Here is an 18,815-nt window from a genome sequence, read left to right as displayed (position 1 = left end):
GGGGAGTGGCAGCATCACGGACCGGGTACGGTGCTTTGGCTTGGGGACCTCACGGGTGGGGCACGGTGGGACACAATGGGGCACGGTGGGGCACGGTGGGACACGGCGGATGCTCGGGAGCAGCGCAGGACATCGCGGAGCATTTGCGGACACTCGGGGACTCCGGTACGTTCGATTCAATCCTTTTTGTCCTCTCCGCCGCGCCGTCCCGCACACCACCCAGCCGGGCCGCTTAGTCCCGCCTGACTCAGGCGCTGATTGGCCAGCGCTCGCGGGTCTGCGTCGCCATTGGTCCGCCCGTCCCGGGAAGGGAGCCGGTGCAGCGGGCAGGAGCGCGGGGGGCGCGGTTGCCATAGCGACGGCGGCGGTGCCGGCCCGGCCGTGGCTGCGCAGCGGGACGAGCCCGGGCCCAGCTCGGTAACGGCGGGCGCGGCGGGTTGTGGGTAACGGCTCGGGGCCAGCGGGGACCCGCCCGGGGCTGCGGCGGCTGATACCGGCCTGGGGCCGCTGCCGGCCCCGCCGAGATAACGGAGGCGGGCGCGGAGCTGGCCCCGTGCCGCCCGCGGGGGGGGGGGGGGGTCGGTGAGGCGGGGCTTGGAGTGTCCGGTTCCCCGCGGGGGCGCTGCCGGGGGTCCCAGCCCGGTGCCGGTGTTTCCCAGCGCCGCTCGGTGCTCTCTGTGCTCCAAAGGTTTTCAGCATGAACTTCGAGGGGCTCAACCCCTCCCTCGCGGACTATGCTGCGCCCCTGCACCCGGCGCTCGACCCGGTCCTGGACCCCCACCTCAACCCCAGCCTCCTGCCCAACGTGGAGCTGGATGCCGAGGGGGTCCCGCTGGAGGGGCTCCCGGTGCCGGAGTCGGTGCACCTGATGGAGGGCGTCTACAGCGAGCTGCACACGGCCGTGTCCGAAGTGGGGGTGCCCGTCTCTGTCTCCCACTTCGACCTCCACGAGGAGATGCTGTGGGTGGGGAACCATGGGGTAGGTGCCCAGGGACCCTCCTCAGGGTGACAGGACAAGGGGTGATGGGTGCAGGCGGGACCGGGGATGTTCAGCTTGGATCTAGGGAAGTTCCTCCCTATGAGGGTGCTGGGGCACGGGGATGGGTTGAATGGAGAAGGTTTGGATGCTCCATCCCTGGCAGTGTTCAAAGCCAGGTTGGAGCAAGCTGCTCCAGTGGAAGGTGTCCCTGTCTGTGGCAGGGATTGGAACTGGCTGAGCTTTAAGGTCCCTTCCAACCCAACCCCTTCCACGATTCTATGAACCTGCCTGAAAGGGACAAATCCAAGTGGGTTTCCAAGGCCCACACGGGCAGGAAGTGTCCCTCTTCCTGGGATTCAAAGCACCGTGTCCCATTGGGGGGGCTCTCACCCCTGTCCCCGCTGCTTTCAGGGCCACGCCACCTCCTTCTTCGGCCCCACACTGGAGAGGTATTCCTCCTTCCAAGTGAACAGCAGCGATGACATCCGCCAGATCCAGAGCCTGGAGAACGGCGTCCTCTTCCTGACCAAAACCAACCTCAAGTACATGTCCCGGGGTGGCCTCATCATCTTCGACTACCTGTAAGTGCCTCCCCCCGGTGCCCTGCGCCGGGGGAGATGGTCCCAGCCCCCATGCAGGTTGGGTCTATGAGGAGTGCCCTTGCCGTGCAGCATGGAGGAGTCTGAGGACATGCACAGCCTGCTGCTGACGGACAGCAGCACCCTGCTCGTCGCTGGCCTGCAGAACCACGTCCTGGAGATAGACCTCAACACCGTGCAGGAGACGCAGAAGGTGCTGGGGGCTGCTCCCCAGCGTGGGGAGGTGCCTTGGGCCGGGCTTCAGCCCTGCTCAGCCCCTCTCTCGTGCCTCCTTCGCAGTACACGGTGGAGGTGCCCGGGATCACCATCATGAGGCAATCGAACCGCTTCTTCTTCTGCGGGCACACCTCAGGGAAGGTAACTGCAGCCCCAGGCTGAGGCGGGATCCCCTGGAGCCGGTGCTCCAGGAGCTCCCAGCACCCTCATCCTGCCCTCCCAGGTCTCCCTCCGGGACCTGCGCACCTTTGTGGTGGAGCACGAGTTCGATGCCTACTCGGGCAGCTTGTCCGACTTCGACGTCCACGGGAACCTGCTGGTGACGTGTGGCTTCTCCAGCCGGATGAACGGGCTGGCCTGCGACCGCTTCCTCAAGGTGTACGACCTGCGCATGATGAGGGCCACCACCCCCCTGCAGGTCCACATCGACCCCTTCTTCCTCCGCTTCATCCCCACCTACACCTCCCGCCTGGCCATCATCTCCCAGACAGGTCAGTGAGCGTGGGATGTTCCCCCCGTGCCTCATGCTCGGGGGCAAATCCCAGTGGGATAGAGCTGGGTGAGCATGGGATAGGGTTGGGTGAGCGTGGGATAGAGCTGGGTGAGCATGGGATAGAGTTGGGTGAGCGTGGGATAGGGCTGGGTGAGCATGGGATAGAGCTGGGTGAGCATGGGATAGAGCTGGGTGAGCATGGGATGGGGTTGGATGAGCATGGGATAGGGTTGGGTGAGCATGGGATAGAGCTGGGTGAGCATGGGATAGAGCTGGGTGAGCATGGGATAGAGCTGGGTGAGCATGGGATGGGGTTGGGTGAGCATGGGATGGGGTTGGATGAACATGGGATAGGGCTGGGTGAGCATGGGATGGGGTTGGGTGAGCATGGGATGGGGTTGGGTGAGCATGGGATGGGGTTGGATGAGCATGGGATGGGGTTGGGTGAGCATGGGATGGGGTTGGATGAGCATGGGATAGAGCTGGGTGAGCATGGGATAGGGTTGGATGAACATGGAACAGTGCCGGTTCAAACAGCCCCATCAGCAAGAGGGGCTCGGTGTCACCGCCTGTCCCCTGGTGCCATGGCTCTGTGCCCCGCTCTCACCCAGGGCAGTGCCAGTTCTGTGAGCCCACCGGCCTGGCCAACCCCGCTGACATCTTCCACGTGAACACCGTCGGACCCCTCATCATGACCTTCGACGTCTCAGCCAGCAAACAGGCGCTGGCCTTTGGGGACTCGGAGGGCTGTGTCCACCTCTGGGCTGACAGCCCGGATGTCACCTTCAACGCCTACTCCCGGGAGACCGACTTCGCCCTGCCCTGCATCGTGGACACGCTGCCCCACTTGGACTGGAACCAGGACCTCGTGCCGCTCTCGCTCATCCCAGTGCCCCTGACCACTGACTCCCTGCTCTCGGACTGGCCTGCTGCCAACGCCGCCCCGGCCCCCCGGTAATTCCCAGTGTCTCCCAGCAGAATTCCAGCCCTCGGGAGCGGGATTGCTCCTCCACTTCCCTTCCTCTTCATGTGCCTTGTGAAATGTGTGTTGCCCATGGAGGAGCTTAGGTGCTGGTGACAGGGCAGGGTATGGCCAAATCTCCGTCTTCCCGGTGGGAAGGGATCTTGGCTCCACTCTGAAGCTCTTGGGAGGGTGGGGAGGACCTGGAATAGGATCCCAAGGAAGCTGTGGCTGCCCCATCCCTGGCAGTGTTCAAGGAGCCACCTGCTCTCATGTGAGGTGTCCGTGCCCATGGCAGGGATTGGAGCTGGATGATCCTGTCCAATCCAAAGCATTCCATGGTTCTGTGACGGGGGGTCCCTGAGCCGTGGGGTGTTTTGCAGCCGAGCCCCCCCGGTGGACCCCGAGATCCTGCGCACCATGAAGAAGGTGGGGTTCATCGGCTACGCCCCCAACCCCAGGACCAAGCTCCGCAACCAGGTACCCCCGGAGGGGACCGGGGGGTCTGTGCTGGGGGAGGATGGAGCAAGCCCTCAGTGGAGAGGTTGGAGGCCAGAGCTTTCCCTGAGCAGGGGCAGTGTGTGAGGGCAGGGCTGGAGACCCCCCTTGGGCTACAATCTCTGCTCTGGGGGGAACTCAGTCACTGCTCTATGGGTAACTCAGGTTCTGCTCTGGGTAACTCAATCACTGCTCTATGGGTAACTCACTCAATGGGTGACTCAGTCACTGCTCTGGGGGTAACTCATTCTGTGGGTAACTCAGTTGCAGCTGTGTGGGTAACTCTATGGGTAACTCACTGTGTGGGTAACTCACTGTGTGGGTAACTCACTGTGTGGTCAGAGAGCTCTGAGCTCTCCAGCGTGGAGGTTCCTGGCACGTCCCTCACCCTGGGGAAAGCACTGCTGAGCATCGCCCCTGCCCGCAGCGCCGCTGTGATTTCCCACAGTGACAAGTCCCATTCCTTCGGTCATTCCGGGAAGCAGGAAAGCCCACGCTGGGCTTCCCTTTGCCTTCAGCCTCCCCTCCCTTTCCCCCCCCCAGATTCCCTATCGCTTGAAAGAGACGGACAATGAGTTTGACAGCTTCAGCCAAGTGCCTGAGTCCCCCATCGGGCGGGAGGAGGAGCCACATCTCTACAGGGTGGCCAAGAAGTACAGGAAGGTTGTGGCTGGGGCAGGGAAGGGGCTGGATGGGAGCCCTCAGGCTGGGCCACTTCCCATGGGAAGCACCATATCCCCATGGGAAGCATCCCCAGGTGGTGTGGGAAGGTGTCTGCTGACCACGTTGTGTCTCTCCTTAGGTCACCATCAAATACTCCAAGCTGGGGCTGGAAGACTTTGACTTCAAGCATTACAACAAGACCTTGTTTGCAGGCCTAGAGCCCCACATCCCCAACGCCTACTGCAACTGCATGATCCAGGTGGGAGATGCCCCCCAGGCCTGCCCGCACGGCGCCGGCTCCAGGCGCTGCTTTGACTCTTCCCTCCCTGCAGGTGCTGTATTTCCTGGAGCCAGTGCGGTGCCTGGTCCAGAACCACCTCTGCCAGAAGGAATTCTGCCTGGGCTGCGAGCTGGGCTTGCTCTTCCACATGCTGGACCTGTCCCGAGGAGACCCCTGCCAGGTCCGTGGGCAGGCTCAGCTCCATCACGCAAGGCCAGGAGCCGGGCGGTGGCATCAGGCCCCATGGATGCTCCTATCCCTTGACCTCAGTGATGGGCAGCTCCTGCTCCATCCCCAGGGAAGCAACTTCCTGCGGGCTTTCCGCACCATCCCGGAGGCTTCGGCGCTGGGGCTCATCTTGGCTGACTCGGATGAAGCCACCGGGAAGGTGAACCTGGGCCGGCTGATCCAGAGCTGGAACCGCTTCATCCTCACTCAGCTGCACCAGGAAACCCAGGAGCAGGAGGGACCTCAGGCTTACCGGGGGGCTGGCACCACGTAAGTCCCTGGCGGGACAGAGGAACCAAAGCAGGCTCCCATAGCTCAGGAGGGAGCTTTCTTGCCCTGAGGGAACACCGCGGAGCCGCAGGCACCTCTGCGCCTCCTGACCCCCTGCTCGTGGAGGGGATGCTGGCTCCGTGGGCTCACTGGCATCCTGCTGAGCCTGGTGCTCTGCTCCTGCAGCCCCTTTGGCTCCTCGGCGGGCTCGGTCATTGGGCAGCTCTTCAGCTGCGAGATGGAGAACTGCAGCATGTGCCGCTGCGGCAAGGAGACCGTGCGGGTGTCCTCCACGCTGCTCTTCACCCTCTCCTACCCCGACAGCACCGGTAACACGCAGGGGAGGGGGGGTTAACACTGCCCGGGCGCTGGGAGGGCTTTGTTATCCCTAGGGATGAGCTCGCGGTGAGGAGGAGCCCACGGCAGCCCCGTGGCTGACGGGTTTGCACCCAGCGGAGCTTTCGGTTGCCGAAAAGCAGCTTCGGGGCTTGACCTTCTCGCTGGTGGGGGGGAGGGAAAGCCCCGAGGTCTGCCCCGGGGCAGGGTTTGGGTGCTGGGAGCTGATGAGGACCTTTCTCCCTTCAGAAAAGCCGGTCAAAGACTACGAGTTTGCGCAGATCCTGAAGCGCAGCATCTGCCTGGAGCAGAACACCCAGGCCTGGTGTGAGAACTGCGAGAAGTACCAGCCCACGGTGAGCACCCAGCACCCCGCGGGCCATGGGGAGAGCCTGGGAGCATCCCATGGGCGGTGGGGAGAGGCTGGGAGCATCCCATGGGCGGTGGGGAGAGGCTGGGAGCATCCCATGGGTGGTGGGGAGAGCCTGGGAGCATCCCATGGGCGGTGGGGAGAGCCTGGGAGCATCCCATGGGTCTCCATTGGGGAACATCCTGGTGGGGTGCTGGAGGTTCGGGTCCTGCACACTGTGGGGTAAGTCCTGGGATGCATCTGCAGCTCCCATAGGGAAGGAGCCTTGTTCCCTGCAGCCCCTCCAGCCCCCAGGGCACAGCCAGGCGGGGGGGGAAGCTGTAGAGGAGGGAAGAGGCAACGTGCACCCAACCGATGCTGAGCTCCTCCACGGCTCTGGGTGCCTCCCCCTCCCATGTCCTGCTCTCTGCCCAGGTCCAGACCCGGAACATCCGCTGCCTTCCCGATGTCCTGGTCATCAACTGCGAGGTGAACAGCTCCAAGGAGGCCGAGTTCTGGAGAACGCAGGCTGAGGTGGGTGCTCGAGCTCCTCCCGGGCACCCATGGGGGCCTGCGTGGCCGGGCCTGGGTGCTGCTCCCGCTTTCGGCTCTGTCGGGCCCTTGCTCATCGCCCTGCTCTGGTCCCAGGGGATGTGCTGGGCTGTCCCCGCCGTGGCCCTGTGCTCATGTTTGCCTGTGTTCCGTTGCCAGTTTGCCTTCCAGAGAGCCCTGATGAAGAGAGGAGGCTTTGACATCCCCAAAGGCAAAGAGATCGCCCTTGGGGAGTGGTAGGTGCCTGTCCCCAGGCTGTGCCCCACAGCAGCGGTCCCGGAGAGCGCGGGGCCACCTCCTGGTGTGTGGAGCAGCCTCATTGCTGCTCGGAGACTGGCCCTGGATGGGGCCTTTGGGGAGCGTTCCCTTGGGATACCCTTGGGCCCTTCCCTTTCCACACTGACAATAGACCCAGGAGCATCCATTGGCCTTTCCCAGCTCCTGCTCCATAGGGAAGCAGCGTGGCTCTGGCTTCCTGTGGCAGGTTCAGGACTGGGCTGGGAGGGATCTTGGCTGTTATCCCAGGACTCCTCCAGCTTGGGTTTTCCTTGTTTCTCTGTGCAGGAAGGAGCTGGGGAGCCCCAACACGAGGCATCCGTATCCTTCCGTGGAGGAGCTGAAGAACATTTGGATCCCGCACGCCATCAAGATGAGGCTGACCAAGAGCAAGGAGCTGGATGTCTGCAACTGGAGCGAGAACGAGGAGGTAAAGGCTGAGGAGCTCCCTCTGGGGCTCCGTGGTCACCTGCACGTGGGGCTGTGGGGCAGAGGCCTCCGGGGAGCATGGAAAGTGTTGACCTCAACCCTGCAGCTGAGCCCCACCGAGGACCCCGAGTCAGTTTATGTCTATGACCTGATGGCCACCGTGGTGCACATCCTGGATTCCCGCACCGGGGGCAGCCTGGTGGGACACATCAAAGTGGGAGAGACCTATCACCAAAGGAAGGAGGTGAGGAGCCCGGTGCATGGCTGCCGGTGGGGGTGCTGCTTCGCTCTTGCTCCAGGATCAGTGCCAGACCCACTCCTGGGTGTCTCAGTGCGGAGCCCTGGTGCTGCTGAGGCACCTCCCGTGCAGGGAAGGGCGGCAGGAACACGCTTCCCACTCTTCCTCGAGCTGGTTCCTCCTCTCGCAGGCACCCTGCCAGCTTCTCCTTGTACAGCCAGGTAGGGGCTGGGCCGTCACCTCCCTTCCCGAGGACGGGGCCGGGCTGGTGTGCGGCGGCGATGCCCAAGCCAGGAATTCCCAGTGTGTGTCAAGGCTGCATCCCTGCCTCTTGTGTTGCGTCTCGCTGGACTTTTGGCTTGGAGTCAGGCAGAGGCTGTGCCTGTCCAGCCCCAGGGCTCCCTGTGCAGGCTGCCAGCCCCAGGCCGGCAGGGATTTCCCCTCGGTGTCCCAGGAAGGGCGGGAGTTCCCACATGGCACCGTCACATCCCTCTTTCCCTGGTAACTGGGGCGCGGAGTCATTGCCTTTGCCTTGAGGGGGGGGGCCCTAAGGCAGTGCCCGTGCTCTGCCCCCAGGGCGTCACGCACCAGCAGTGGTACCTCTTCAATGACTTCCTCATCGAGCCCGTGGACAAGGTGAGTGTGTGTGGGGTGAGGCGGTGGCTGTGGGTCCCCATGGGGGGCAGCGCCCAGCCCCACACCCTGTCCCCCCCCCGTGCCCGCAGTGCGAGGCGGTGCAGTTTGACATGAGCTGGAAGGTCCCGGCCATCCTCTACTACGCCCGGCGGAACCTCAACGCCAAATACAACCTCGTCAGTGAGTGCCTGCGGTGGAAGTGGCTGCGGCGGCAGCGCCTCTGCCCCGGGGCTCATCCCCTTCCCCTTCCCCTCGCAGTCAAGAACCCCATCGAGGCCAGCGTGCTGCTGGCAGAGGCCTCGCTGGCTCGCAAGCAGCGCAAGTGCCACGCCACCTTCATCCCCCTCATGCTGAGCGAGATGCCGCAGGCAGGGGACCTGGTGGGGCTGGATGCTGAGTTCGTCACCTTGAACGAGGTCAGGTCCTTGCCCCATGTTGGGGATGGGGTGCAGGGACACCGGGGCAGCCCCTAAACGGGGTGGCACCGAGTTCTCCTCTCACCCGTCACAGGAGGAGGCCGAGCTGCGCAGTGATGGGACCAAATCCACCATCAAGCCCAGCCAGATGTCGGTGGCCAGGATCACGTGTGTGCGCGGGCAGGGCCCCAACGAGGGCGTCCCCTTCATCGATGACTACATCTCCACACAGGAGCAGGTACAGGGGGGTCCTGCCTGGCCCATCAAGGACATGGACCCGTTCTGCCTCTCCCGTGGTGTCACAGGGGGGGACCAGGTCCATGGAGGGGCACCCACGACGATGACAGCACCCGCCTTGGGATGCTGGCAGGGCAAGTGCGGAGGGGGCAGCCCCCCACCCTGGGCACTGCTCTCTGCAGGTGGTGGATTACCTGACCCAGTACTCAGGGATCAAGCCGGGAGACCTGGATGCCAAGATCTCCTCCAAGCACCTCACCACCCTCAAATCCACCTACCTGAAGCTGCGCTTCCTCATCGACGTGGGGGTCAAGTTCGTGGGGCACGGGCTGCAGAAGGACTTCCGTGTCATCAACCTGATGGTGACAGCGGGCATGGGGGGGGGAGCTCAGCTGTGGGGCTGGGAGCCTGGTGGCAGGGCCAGGGCTCCCCTTGCTCCGCAGTGGTGGCAGCAGGGCCCCCTCTGCTCTGTAGGTGCCCAAGGACCAGGTCATCGACACCGTTTACCTGTTCCACATCCCCAGGAAGAGGATGATCTCCCTGCGCTTCCTCGCCTGGTATTTCCTTGGTCAGTGCTTTAGCGTTGGATGCGGGATGAGGGGCACATCTCCCCCCCATCCCTTAACCCCATCCCTGACCCCACAGACCTCAAGATCCAGGGTGAGACCCACGACAGCATCGAGGACGCGCGCACGGCGCTGCAGCTCTACCGCAAGTACCTGGAGCTGAGCCCGCAGGGCGCCGAGCCCGAGGACTTCCGCAAGGTGCTCAAGGGCCTCTATGAGAAGGGTCGGAAACTGGACTGGAAGGTGCCGGAGCCCGACAGCCAGAGCAGCCCCAAGCGTAAGGCTCCCCCCTTTATCCCCCCCATAGCCCCCCGGTGCCCCCCGCAGCCCCTCATCGCGCTCTGTGCCCCGCAGATGGGGCCGTGTACCCCCCGGTGCTGGCCCTGTGACCATGCCCAGCGAGGAGTGGCCCCAAGGGAGGCGGATACACGTGGAACTGGAACCAGCAGCGGGGACGGGGCTGACCCCGACCCTGCCCCGATCCCTGCCCCGGGGCCCGGGGCCCCGGGACTCCCTTTCCCTGCCGGTACCGGGAATTGTTACAACCTCCCCACTGCCCCCCCCCGCCCGCCGGACCGGGCGCCCTCATAAAGCAGCCTCGGACACCCGCGCCGCTGCCTCCTGCTTGGCTCCGGGGTCAGGGACGGGCACCGGGGGCGCGGCGGGAGGGAACCGGGACTCGAACCCGGCCCTACCGGGGTCGCGTCAGCGCCGGTCCGGGGGCGGGGCCAGGGAGGCAGAGAGGGCGGAGTCAGAGGCGGCGGGGGGGGTGGTGGGGGGGTGGAGTCACCACAGGCCACGCCCCCTTTGGGCCCGAGCGCCACGCGGCCCGGGCCCTGGCAGCGCGGGGCCCTCAGCGCTGCTCCCCGGCTACCCTTAGGGCTGCCTGCGCCCGGGACGGCCCCGCCGCGGGTCTCGGAGCGGCCTGGACCGGTCCTGCCGGTTCCGCTGCCCCGCCCGGCTCCTCCTCCGCCTGCTCCGAGCGGCCTCGCCCAGCGGCGGGGCGAGCGGAGGGGGCGCGCCGGGGCAGGCGGCGCCTCGGGCAGCCCCGGGGCAGGCGCCGTGGCGGGGGGCGGGAGAGCGGCGCGGAGCGGTGCGGGGGGCTCGGCCGGGCCCGTGGCTCCGGGCGAGGCCCTGAGGGGGGGGGGCTTGGAACGGGCTCCAGAGGGGGCTGCGAACGGGACCCGGTAGGAACGGGCTCCATAGGGGGAGGGGGGCTGATCCTATAGGGGAGGGAGCTCCATAGGGGGTGCGGGTTTGAGCCTATAGGGAAGGGGCTCCATAGGGGGAGTGGGGCTGATCCTATAGGGAAGGGGCACCATAGGGGGAGTGGGGCTGATCCTATAGGAGAAGGGGCACCATAGGGGGTGCGGGTTTGAGCCTATAGGGGAAGGGGCTCCATAGGGGTCTGGGCTCGATCCTATAAGGAACGGGTTTCCAATAGGGGATCTGGGCTGGATCCTGTACATGGAGGGGCTCCATAGGGGTCTGGACTGAGCCTTTCATTGAGGCCCCCGAGCAGCGCTGGAGCCGCCCGTGCCCGCAGGTCACCCCTGAGGATGAGGGGCCACATCCTGCCCGTGCTCTGCCTGGGCCTGGCCACGGCTCTGCTGCTGCCCACGGCCTGCGCCCGCCGCAGCCAGGACTTGCACTGCGGAGGTGGGAAGGGACGGGAGGGGAAGGGCTGGGACCTGGCCCAGGCCATGCCATTGACTCTGGTGTCCCGCAGCGTGCCGGGCGCTGGTGGATGAGCTGGAGTGGGAGATCGCCCAGGTGGATCCCAGGAAAACCATCCAGATGGGCTCGTTCCGGATCAACCCCGACGGCAGCCAGTCCGTGGTGGAGGTGAGCCGTGGCCCGGCTGCTCCGAGCCCCATTCCTGAGCACTGCCAGGGATGGAGCATCCAAACCTTCTCCATCCACCCCATCCCAGTGCCCCAGCACCCTCACAGGGAAGAGCTTCCTTATCTCCAACCTGAACTTCCCCTGTTCCAGTCTGAACCCATCACCCCTTGTCCCATCGCTCCAGTCCCTGATGCAGGTCCCTCTCCAGCATCCTTGGAGCCCCTTTCAGACACTGGAAGCTGCTCTGCTCCAGCTCCAGTGTTCTCAGCCTGACTCCTACAGGAGCTGCCCATCCATGGGCACATCTGACCCATTCCAAAGCCTGATCCCACTGATCCCACTGCTGCAGGTTCCCTATGCCCGCTCCGAGGCGCATCTGACGGAGCTGCTGGAGCGGGTGTGCGAGAAGATGAAGGAATACGGGGAGCAGCTGGACCCGGGTACCCAGCGCAAGAGCTACGTGCGGGTGCTCTCCCGCGATGGGACCAAGCTGGACCTCTCTGGTGTCAGCATCGATGGGGACGTGGCTTCCAGCCTCAAGTTTGCGGTGGGTCTGGGGCTGAGCCTGCCCCCCCGGCAGCTCCGTGGGGCTGGATGGAGGCTGCGCCAGGACCCGGCTCTGACCCATAGCGGCTCCCATTGCAGTGTGAGAGCATCGCGGAGGAGTACGAGGATGAACTCATCGAGTTCCTCTCCCACGAGGCCGACAACGTCAAGGACCGGCTCTGCAGCAAGCGCACGGGTGAGCCCGGGGTCCCCCCCACCCCGAGGATGGTTCTGGCTTCAGGGCCCCCCCAAACCCCCTCATCCCAATGGGGCAGCCCCTCTGTGGCCGCCGGAGCCGCTGTGGCCGGGTTTGGCTGCTGCTCCCATGGCTGGGTGCCCGCCCGCAGCACCTCCCTTCCCACAGGGTTATTTCCAGCTCACAAACACCGGGGTCAGGCCATGCCGTAACCTTGGTGCTTCCCCGGTGCTGAGCATGGGCCATGCTCCGTGCCTGCAGCGCGGTGCTGAGCCCGTGCTCCCGGTGCCATGGTGCTGTCCCTTGGCCCCACAGACCTGTGTGACCACGCGCTGCACATCCCGCACGATGAACTCTGACCGGGCACGGGCTCCGCGGGCCCGGGATGGCCCCTACCTCTCGCTCCATCTCGTCCCCACCGGGATGCACCGGGGCACACGGCGACACCGGAGCCGCCACCGCAGCCTCACCCCCGCCGGTGCTCTTGGCTTATTTATTGTGCCTGTGTGGAGCAGGGGGCACCGGGACGTTCCAGTGGGACAACTGCCAGGCACGGACCTGCTGCTGCCGGGGCGGGGACCGTGGGCTTTGGGACTCCCACTCTGTGCTGCAGGCAATAAAGGGGCCGCATGGTGCCCGTGCCGCGGGCCCAAGTGAGGGCAGGTCTGGTTCCGGTGTGTGCGGGGCGGTGAGGCCGGGGCACGCTGGTGACAGCCACGAGGCCCCACGTGTGTGTGGCCTTGGGATGGGGGTGGCTCCTGATAGGCGTTGGTCAGCCCATGGCACCATGGCAGCCTGTGTCACCCATGGCACCTATCGCCATGTGTCACCTATGGTCCCATGTGTCCACCATCACCCAGCGTCACCCCTGCTCCGGTGTCACAGTTCCCGTGTCCTTGTGTCACCGTCACCGGGGCAATGTCCTGGGGTCAGCGGGGTCGGTCACCAGCGGCCACGCCCCCCATGCTGACGTCACTGCGGAGCCGGAGCAATGGCACCGGGTGACCCCAAGCCGCTGGCGACCGGCCGCGGGGTGACGTCATGGCCCCCCCATGACCTAATCGCGCGTGGCCCGGTGCCCGGTGACGTCACGGGGCTGCCCCCGCGGCACGACCGGAGAGGCGCCGGGATGGGGACATCGCGCCCTGGGTAGGTGACGCGGCGGCGTGACTGCGACGTCACGGGGTGCGGGCGGTGACGTCACGCTGGAGGGGCGGGGCTCCGCCTCACCCCACCTCAAGGCCACGATCAGGCGAACGCTGCGGACACCTACAGCCGGGGCCCCCCTACCCGCGTAGCTTCATTTGCGTAGCCCCGCCCTCCGCGCACCCACCAGCCAACGGGGAATGGCTTTACCCCGGGCGGGGAGCGGCGAGGGGCGGGGCTATGCTAATAACCATCGCGGCGCCGCGCCCCGCCCCGCCCGCCGCTAAGGACCCCCTCGGCCGCCGCCGCCGCCGCCGCCGCTCGCTCCGGCCCCGCGCCCGCTCCCGGCCCCGTTCCCGGCCCCGCCCCGCCCGGTGCCGCCCGTTCCCGCCATGACGCTCCTCGCTGCCGGCACCCGCGCGGCCGCGCGCCTCCGAGGGCCCAAGGTGAGCGCGCCCGGCCCGGCCCGGCCGCGCCTTAAACGGGCGATGGGGGGGGGGGGTGTAAGACACGGGCAGGGCACCGGCTCTTAAAGGGGCAATGCGAGGTGGGGGGGTGTTCGCGGCCTTAAAGGGGCCGTTGAACGGGGGGGGCCGCAGCGGCTGCACGTGGTGGGCACCGGCACCGCCTCGGCCGTTAACGAATGGAGGGGGGGGGACACCGGTAAAGCTGGGGGTAGAACCGGGGGTTCCCCCCCTCCGTTGTCCGCTTCCCTTAGAGGGCAATGGGGTCACGGCCCCACCGGGCCGGGGCTGTGCTGGGAGGGGGGAGAACCGGACGCCGGTGCCGGGCAGGGCCGGTCCCGGTGCCCGCCCCCCCGCCGCGCGTTGGCCGCGGCCCCGCGTTTCGTAACGGGCGCTGCGGTGTCGGTATCGACCGGGCGTTATTTTGGGCCCCGCTGATGCCCCACTTGGCCCCGTTCACCCGTTCGGGGGGGGGCACCCACCGGTCCGTGCCTTCATCCCCTCCCTTCGGCCCCGCTGTCACCGGTGTCACCGCCGCGGTGTGACCTTGAGCCCGCGGCGCCTCGGGGACAGCCGGGCCCGGAGCGGTGACACCGGTGCCTGCGGCCGCCTTGACCTTGGGCTTCCCGCTGCCGCCTCCATTGTTCCTGCCCATAGCGGGCGGGGGGGGACGCGGCGCAGCCACCGGTGTTGAGTCCCCCCCGTCCCCCCCATTCCCGTTGTACCGGTACCGGGCCATGGATGCGGCTCCCGGTGGCTGCCGCTTCCCGCCTGCATCCGGATGGAATCCCCGTGGGTGGAGGAACAAAGCTCGGCTTCCCCGGCCCGGCCGCAGGGAACCGCAGCGCTTCCGCCTTGGCACGGCCGCACCGGTAACACCGGCTCCTGCTCTCCCATAGAACCCCCCGTGCGTCCTCTTCGCCGCCCGCCGCGCCAGCGCCGCCACGGTAAGAGGGGCCCCGGTGCTCGCGGTGGTGCCGGGGGGGGGGGGCAGCTCAGCCCCGACACCGGTACCGGGTCCTGAGCCCTGTTCCCTGCTCCCCAGAACCTAAAGGACGTCCTGGCCTCCATGATCCCCAAGGAGCAGGCGAAGATCAAGAGCTTCAGGCAGCAGCACGGCAGCACGGCCATCGGCCAGATCACGGTGGATATGGTGAGACCGGGGCCGGGGGGGGGACGCGCCGCACCGGTGTCACCGCGCGGAGCCGCAACCGGTGACGCTGGCTCCGTCCGACCGCGCTCTCTCAGGTGTACGGCGGGATGAGGGGCATGAAGGGGCTGATCTACGAGACCTCGGTGCTGGATCCCGATGAGGTAGGGCCGCATCCTGCCCCGCTCGGCGCCCCGGCGGCACCGCGAGGGGCTCACGCTTGCGCCGCGCTCCGCAGGGCATCCGCTTCCGCGGGTACAGCATCCCCGAGTGCCAGAAGCTGCTGCCCAAAGCCGCGGGGGGCGAGGAGCCGCTGCCCGAGGGGCTCTTCTGGCTGCTGGTGACCGGGGAGGTGCCCACCCAGGAGCAGGTACCGCGACGGGGACACCCCGGGGACCGGCGGTGCCGGTGCCGGTGCCGCCGGCTCAGCCCCGCATCCCCGTTGCAGGTGACTTGGGTGTCGCGGGAATGGGCCCGGCGGGCGGCGCTGCCGTCGCACGTGGTGACGATGCTGGACAACTTCCCCACCAACCTGCACCCCATGTCCCAGCTGAGCGCCGCCGTCACCGCGCTCAACAGCGAGAGCAAGTTCGCCCGTGCCTACGCCGAGGGCATCCATCGGGCCAAGTACTGGGAGGTAATGGGAGGGGAACGGACACCCCCGTGATGGGGCACGGGGTAGGGGAGGGCGTCCCGGTTTGATCGCTCGGCCTCAGTTTGTCTACGAGGACGCCATGGACCTCATTGCGAAGCTGCCGTGCGTGGCCGCCAAGATCTACCGCAACCTGTACCGCGAGGGCAGCGGCATCGGCGCCATCGACCCCAACCTCGACTGGTCGCACAACTTCGCCAACATGCTGGGCTACAGCGAGCCCCAGTTCATCGAGCTCATGCGGCTCTACCTCACCATCCACAGGTGGGGGGCCAGGCGCTATGGGGCGGCGGGGGGGGGATCGCTGCGGCCCCGTGGTTATGGGGGATAAGGGGGGAACCTGATGCCGCCTCCTCGCCCCTGCAGTGACCATGAGGGGGGGAACGTGAGCGCCCACACCAGCCACTTGGTCGGCAGCGCCTTGTCCGACCCCTACCTCGCCTTTGCTGCTGCCATGAACGGGCTGGCCGGGCCCCTGCACGGCCTCGCCAACCAGGTGAGCGCTGCCCGTGTGCCCCCATCCGTGCCTTTGGGCATGGCCCACGGTGCTGAGCCCCCCTGCATCGCCTGGGCCTGCAGGAGGTGCTGCTGTGGCTGACGGACCTGCAGAAGGAGCTGGGCAAGGAGGTGTCGGATGAGAAGCTGCGGGAGTTCATCTGGAACACGCTCAACTCGGGCAGGGTGAGCTCAGCACCAGGGCACGGAGCTGCTGGAGCGAGGCCAGAGGAGGCCACGAGGATGAGCAGGGGCTGGAGCAGCTCCCATAGGAGCCAGGCTGAGAACACTGGGGCTGGAGCAGAGAAGCTGCGTGGGGACCTCAGAGCAGCTTCCAGTGGCTGAAGGGGGCTACAAGGATGCTGGAGAGGGACCTGCATCAGGGACTGGAGCGATGGGACAAGGGGTGATGGGTTCAGACTGGAACAGGGGGAGTTCAGGTTGGAGATAAGGAAGCTCTTCCCTGTGAGGGTGCTGGGGGACTGGGATGGGTTGAATGGAGAAGGTTTGGATGCTCCATCCCTGGCAGTGCTCAAGGCCAGCCTGGAGCATCCCAGTGCACTGGAAGCGGCTGAGCTTTGGGCTCCCTCCCACCGCCTGCCCTGGCTCTGTGCAGGTGGTGCCGGGCTATGGGCACGCGGTGCTGCGCAAGACGGACCCGCGCTACAGCTGCCAGCGGGAGTTCGCCCTCAAGCACCTGCCCCAGGACCCCCTCTTCAAGCTGGTGGCGCAGCTCTACAAGATCGTCCCCAACGTGCTCCTGGAGCAGGGCAAGGCCAAGAACCCCTGGCCCAACGTGGACGCCCACAGCGGGGTCCTGCTGCAGGTGAGCCCAGAGCAGGGCGGAGCGCTCCCGGCTGCCCCCTTGCACTGACCCCATTGCTGCCCCATTGCTGCCCCATTGCACTGACCCCATTGCTGCCCCATTGCTGCCCCATTGCGCTGACCCCATTGCTGCCCCATTGCACTGACCCCATTGCTGCCCCATTGCTGCCCCATTGCACTGACCCCATTGCTGCCCCATTGCTGCCCCATTGCGCTGACCCCATTGCTGCCCCATTGCACTGACCCCATTGCTGCCCCATTGCTGCCCCATTGCGCTGACCCCATTGCTGCCCCATTGCACTGACCCCATTGCTGCCCCATTGCTGCCCCATTGTGCTGACCCCATTGCTGCCCCATTGCACTGACCCCATTGCTGCCCCATTGCTGCCCCATTGCGCTGACCCCATTGCTGCCCCATTGCTGCCCCATTGCGCTGACCCCATTGCTGCCCCATTGCTGCCCCATTGCGCTGACCTCATTGCTGCCCCATTGCTGCCCCATTGCACTGACCCCATTGCTGCCCCATTGCTGCCCCATTGCGCTGACCCCATTGCTGCCCCATTGCTGCCCCATTGCACTGACCCCATTGCTGCCCCATTGCTGCCCCATTGCGCTGACCCCATTGCTGCCCCATTGCACTGACCCCATTGCTGCCCCATTGCTGCCCCATTGCGCTGACCCCATTGCTGCCCCATTGCACTGACCCCATTGCTGCCCCATTGCTGCCCCATTGCGCTGACCCCATTGCTGCCCCATTGCTGCCCCATTGCGCTGACCTCATTGCTGCCCCATTGCTGCCCCATTGCACTGACCCCATTGCTGCCCCATTGCTGCCCCATTGCGCTGACCCCATTGCTGCCCCATTGCTGCCCCATTGCACTGACCCCATTGCTGCCCCATTGCTGCCCCATTGCGCTGACCCCATTGCTGCCCCATTGCACTGACCCCATTGCTGCCCCATTGCTGCCCCATTGCGCTGACCCCATTGCTGCCCCATTGCACTGACCCCATTGCTGCCCCATTGCTGCCCCATTGCGCTGACCCCATTGCTGCCCCATTGCTGCCCCATTGCGCTGACCTCATTGCTGCCCCATTGCTGCCCCATTGCACTGACCCCATTGCTGCCCCATTGCTGCCCCATTGCACTGACCCCGCTGCTGCCCCATTGCTGCCCCATTGCGCTGACCCCATTGCTGCCCCATTGCTGCCCCATTGCACTGACCCCGCTGCTGCCCCATTGCTGCCCCATTGCGCTGACCCCATTGCACTGACCCCATTGCTGCCCCATTGCGCTGACCCCGCTGCTGCCCCATTGCTCTGACCCCATTGCGCTGACCCCATTGCTGCCCCATTGCGCTGACCCCATTGTGCTGACCCCATTGTGCTGACCCCATTGTGCTGACCCCATTGCGCTGACCCCATTGCTGCCCCATTGCTGCCCCATTGCTGCCCCATTGCGCTGACCCCATTGCGCTGACCCCATTGCGCTGACCCCATTGTGCTGACCCCATTGTGCTGACCCCATTGCGCTGACCCCATTGCTGCCCCATTGCTGCCCCATTGCTGCCCCATTGCGCTGACCCCATTGCGCTGACCCCATTGCTGCCCCATTGCGCTGACCCCATTGCGCTGACCCCATTGCTGCCCCATTGCGCTGACCCCATTGCTCTGACCCCATTGCTCTGACCCCATTGCTCCGACCCCCTGGCTGCCCCCTGTCCGCCCCACGGCGCTGAGCCGCTCTCCCCGCAGTACTACGGCCTCACGGAGATGAATTACTACACGGTGCTCTTCGGCGTCTCGCGGGCGCTGGGCGTCCTCTCGCAGCTCATCTGGAGCCGGGCCCTGGGCTTCCCCTTGGAGCGCCCCAAGTCCATGAGCACCAAGGGGCTCATGCAGCTCGTGGGCTACAAGGCCGGGTAGGGCCGGGGCTCCGCAGGGAACGCTGCCGGGATGGACTCAGCACTGAACCCCCCAAACCCCCCCTTGCTCCTGTCCCCTCTGGATGGGGGGGGCAGAGGCAGCCCCGCACACACTGGGACCCCCCCATTGACTGCTGTGTTTGGGGGGGGGGGGGGGTGTGGCACCAACATTGGGGTCCGTGTCCCCCCCCCCTCCATTGAGAAGGTTCAGTGCAGGCTCTGTCCCGGCCCCCCCCGGCGGCAGCAGGATGAATGTGCCCCCCCCATGCAGGGACTCGATACACTCCTCCCCGGCTGCGCCCTGTGTTTGTGTGACCCCCCCGCCCCCCCCCCCCCCCCCGGCCACTTCTGT

At 66.3% G+C, this 18,815-nt stretch overlaps 2 protein-coding genes across 17 annotated transcripts; both read left to right on the top strand.

The window, feature by feature from the left end:
- The first annotated feature begins 27 nt into the window (after window positions 1–27).
- On the top strand, window positions 28–12,466 carry PAN2 (poly(A) specific ribonuclease subunit PAN2). Of its 15 annotated transcripts, none has more exons than XM_080635635.1 (29): window positions 28–165; window positions 689–979; window positions 1,391–1,560; window positions 1,651–1,771; window positions 1,858–1,935; window positions 2,018–2,285; window positions 2,899–3,241; window positions 3,632–3,728; window positions 4,290–4,409; window positions 4,549–4,668; window positions 4,742–4,870; window positions 4,988–5,187; window positions 5,374–5,516; window positions 5,773–5,879; window positions 6,308–6,406; window positions 6,584–6,660; window positions 6,989–7,130; window positions 7,236–7,373; window positions 7,944–8,003; window positions 8,093–8,183; window positions 8,262–8,419; window positions 8,514–8,657; window positions 8,839–9,018; window positions 9,131–9,224; window positions 9,302–9,499; window positions 10,952–11,067; window positions 11,417–11,614; window positions 11,713–11,809; window positions 12,125–12,466. In XM_080635635.1, exons 1-29 carry the CDS (start codon window positions 76–78, stop codon window positions 12,166–12,168), a joined length of 4,113 nt encoding a protein of 1,370 aa, XP_080491761.1. In that variant the 5' UTR covers window positions 28–75; the 3' UTR covers window positions 12,169–12,466. The 15 variants fall into 15 exon arrangements, with proteins under 15 accessions (XP_080491761.1, XP_080491760.1, XP_080491753.1 ...); XM_080635637.1 differs by adding an exon at window positions 252–417 and having other exon boundaries at window positions 40–165; window positions 8,093–8,419; XM_080635634.1 differs by having other exon boundaries at window positions 6,314–6,406; window positions 8,093–8,419.
- A 647-nt stretch (window positions 12,467–13,113) lies between these two features.
- CS (citrate synthase) lies at window positions 13,114–18,777 on the top strand. 2 transcript variants are annotated; one of them, XM_080635358.1, is made up of 11 exons: window positions 13,143–13,401; window positions 14,319–14,366; window positions 14,465–14,572; window positions 14,668–14,733; window positions 14,808–14,939; window positions 15,018–15,206; window positions 15,286–15,485; window positions 15,588–15,717; window positions 15,801–15,902; window positions 16,333–16,542; window positions 18,294–18,777. In XM_080635358.1, exons 1-11 carry the CDS (start codon window positions 13,348–13,350, stop codon window positions 18,462–18,464), a joined length of 1,410 nt encoding a protein of 469 aa, XP_080491484.1. In that variant the 5' UTR covers window positions 13,143–13,347; the 3' UTR covers window positions 18,465–18,777. The 2 variants fall into 2 exon arrangements, with proteins under 2 accessions (XP_080491483.1, XP_080491484.1); XM_080635357.1 differs by having other exon boundaries at window positions 13,114–13,401; window positions 14,808–15,206.
- The last annotated feature ends 38 nt before the right edge of the window (window positions 18,778–18,815 follow it).

The sequence above is a fragment of the Psittacula echo genome (assembly GCF_963264785.1).
Source record: "Psittacula echo genome assembly, chromosome: 27".
NCBI lineage: Eukaryota > Metazoa > Chordata > Aves > Psittaciformes > Psittacidae > Psittacula > Psittacula echo.
This window is presented reverse-complemented; position numbering and strand designations above follow the sequence as displayed.

Coding starts and splice junctions, on each gene's coding strand:
- PAN2 (XM_080635627.1), top strand. CDS start 76: ATGGGGCACGGTGGGGCACGGTGGGACACGGCGGATGCTCGGGAGCAG. Junction 5,517..5,772: donor CTCCTACCCCGACAGCACCG/GTAACACGCAGG, acceptor TTCTCCCTTCAG/AAAAGCCGGTCAAAGACTAC. Junction 8,420..8,513: donor AGTTCGTCACCTTGAACGAG/GTCAGGTCCTTG, acceptor CACCCGTCACAG/GAGGAGGCCGAGCTGCGCAG.
- CS (XM_080635357.1), top strand. CDS start 13,348: ATGACGCTCCTCGCTGCCGGCACCCGCGCGGCCGCGCGCCTCCGAGGG. Junction 15,207..15,285: donor ATCGGGCCAAGTACTGGGAG/GTAATGGGAGGG, acceptor GCTCGGCCTCAG/TTTGTCTACGAGGACGCCAT. Junction 15,903..16,332: donor ACACGCTCAACTCGGGCAGG/GTGAGCTCAGCA, acceptor GGCTCTGTGCAG/GTGGTGCCGGGCTATGGGCA.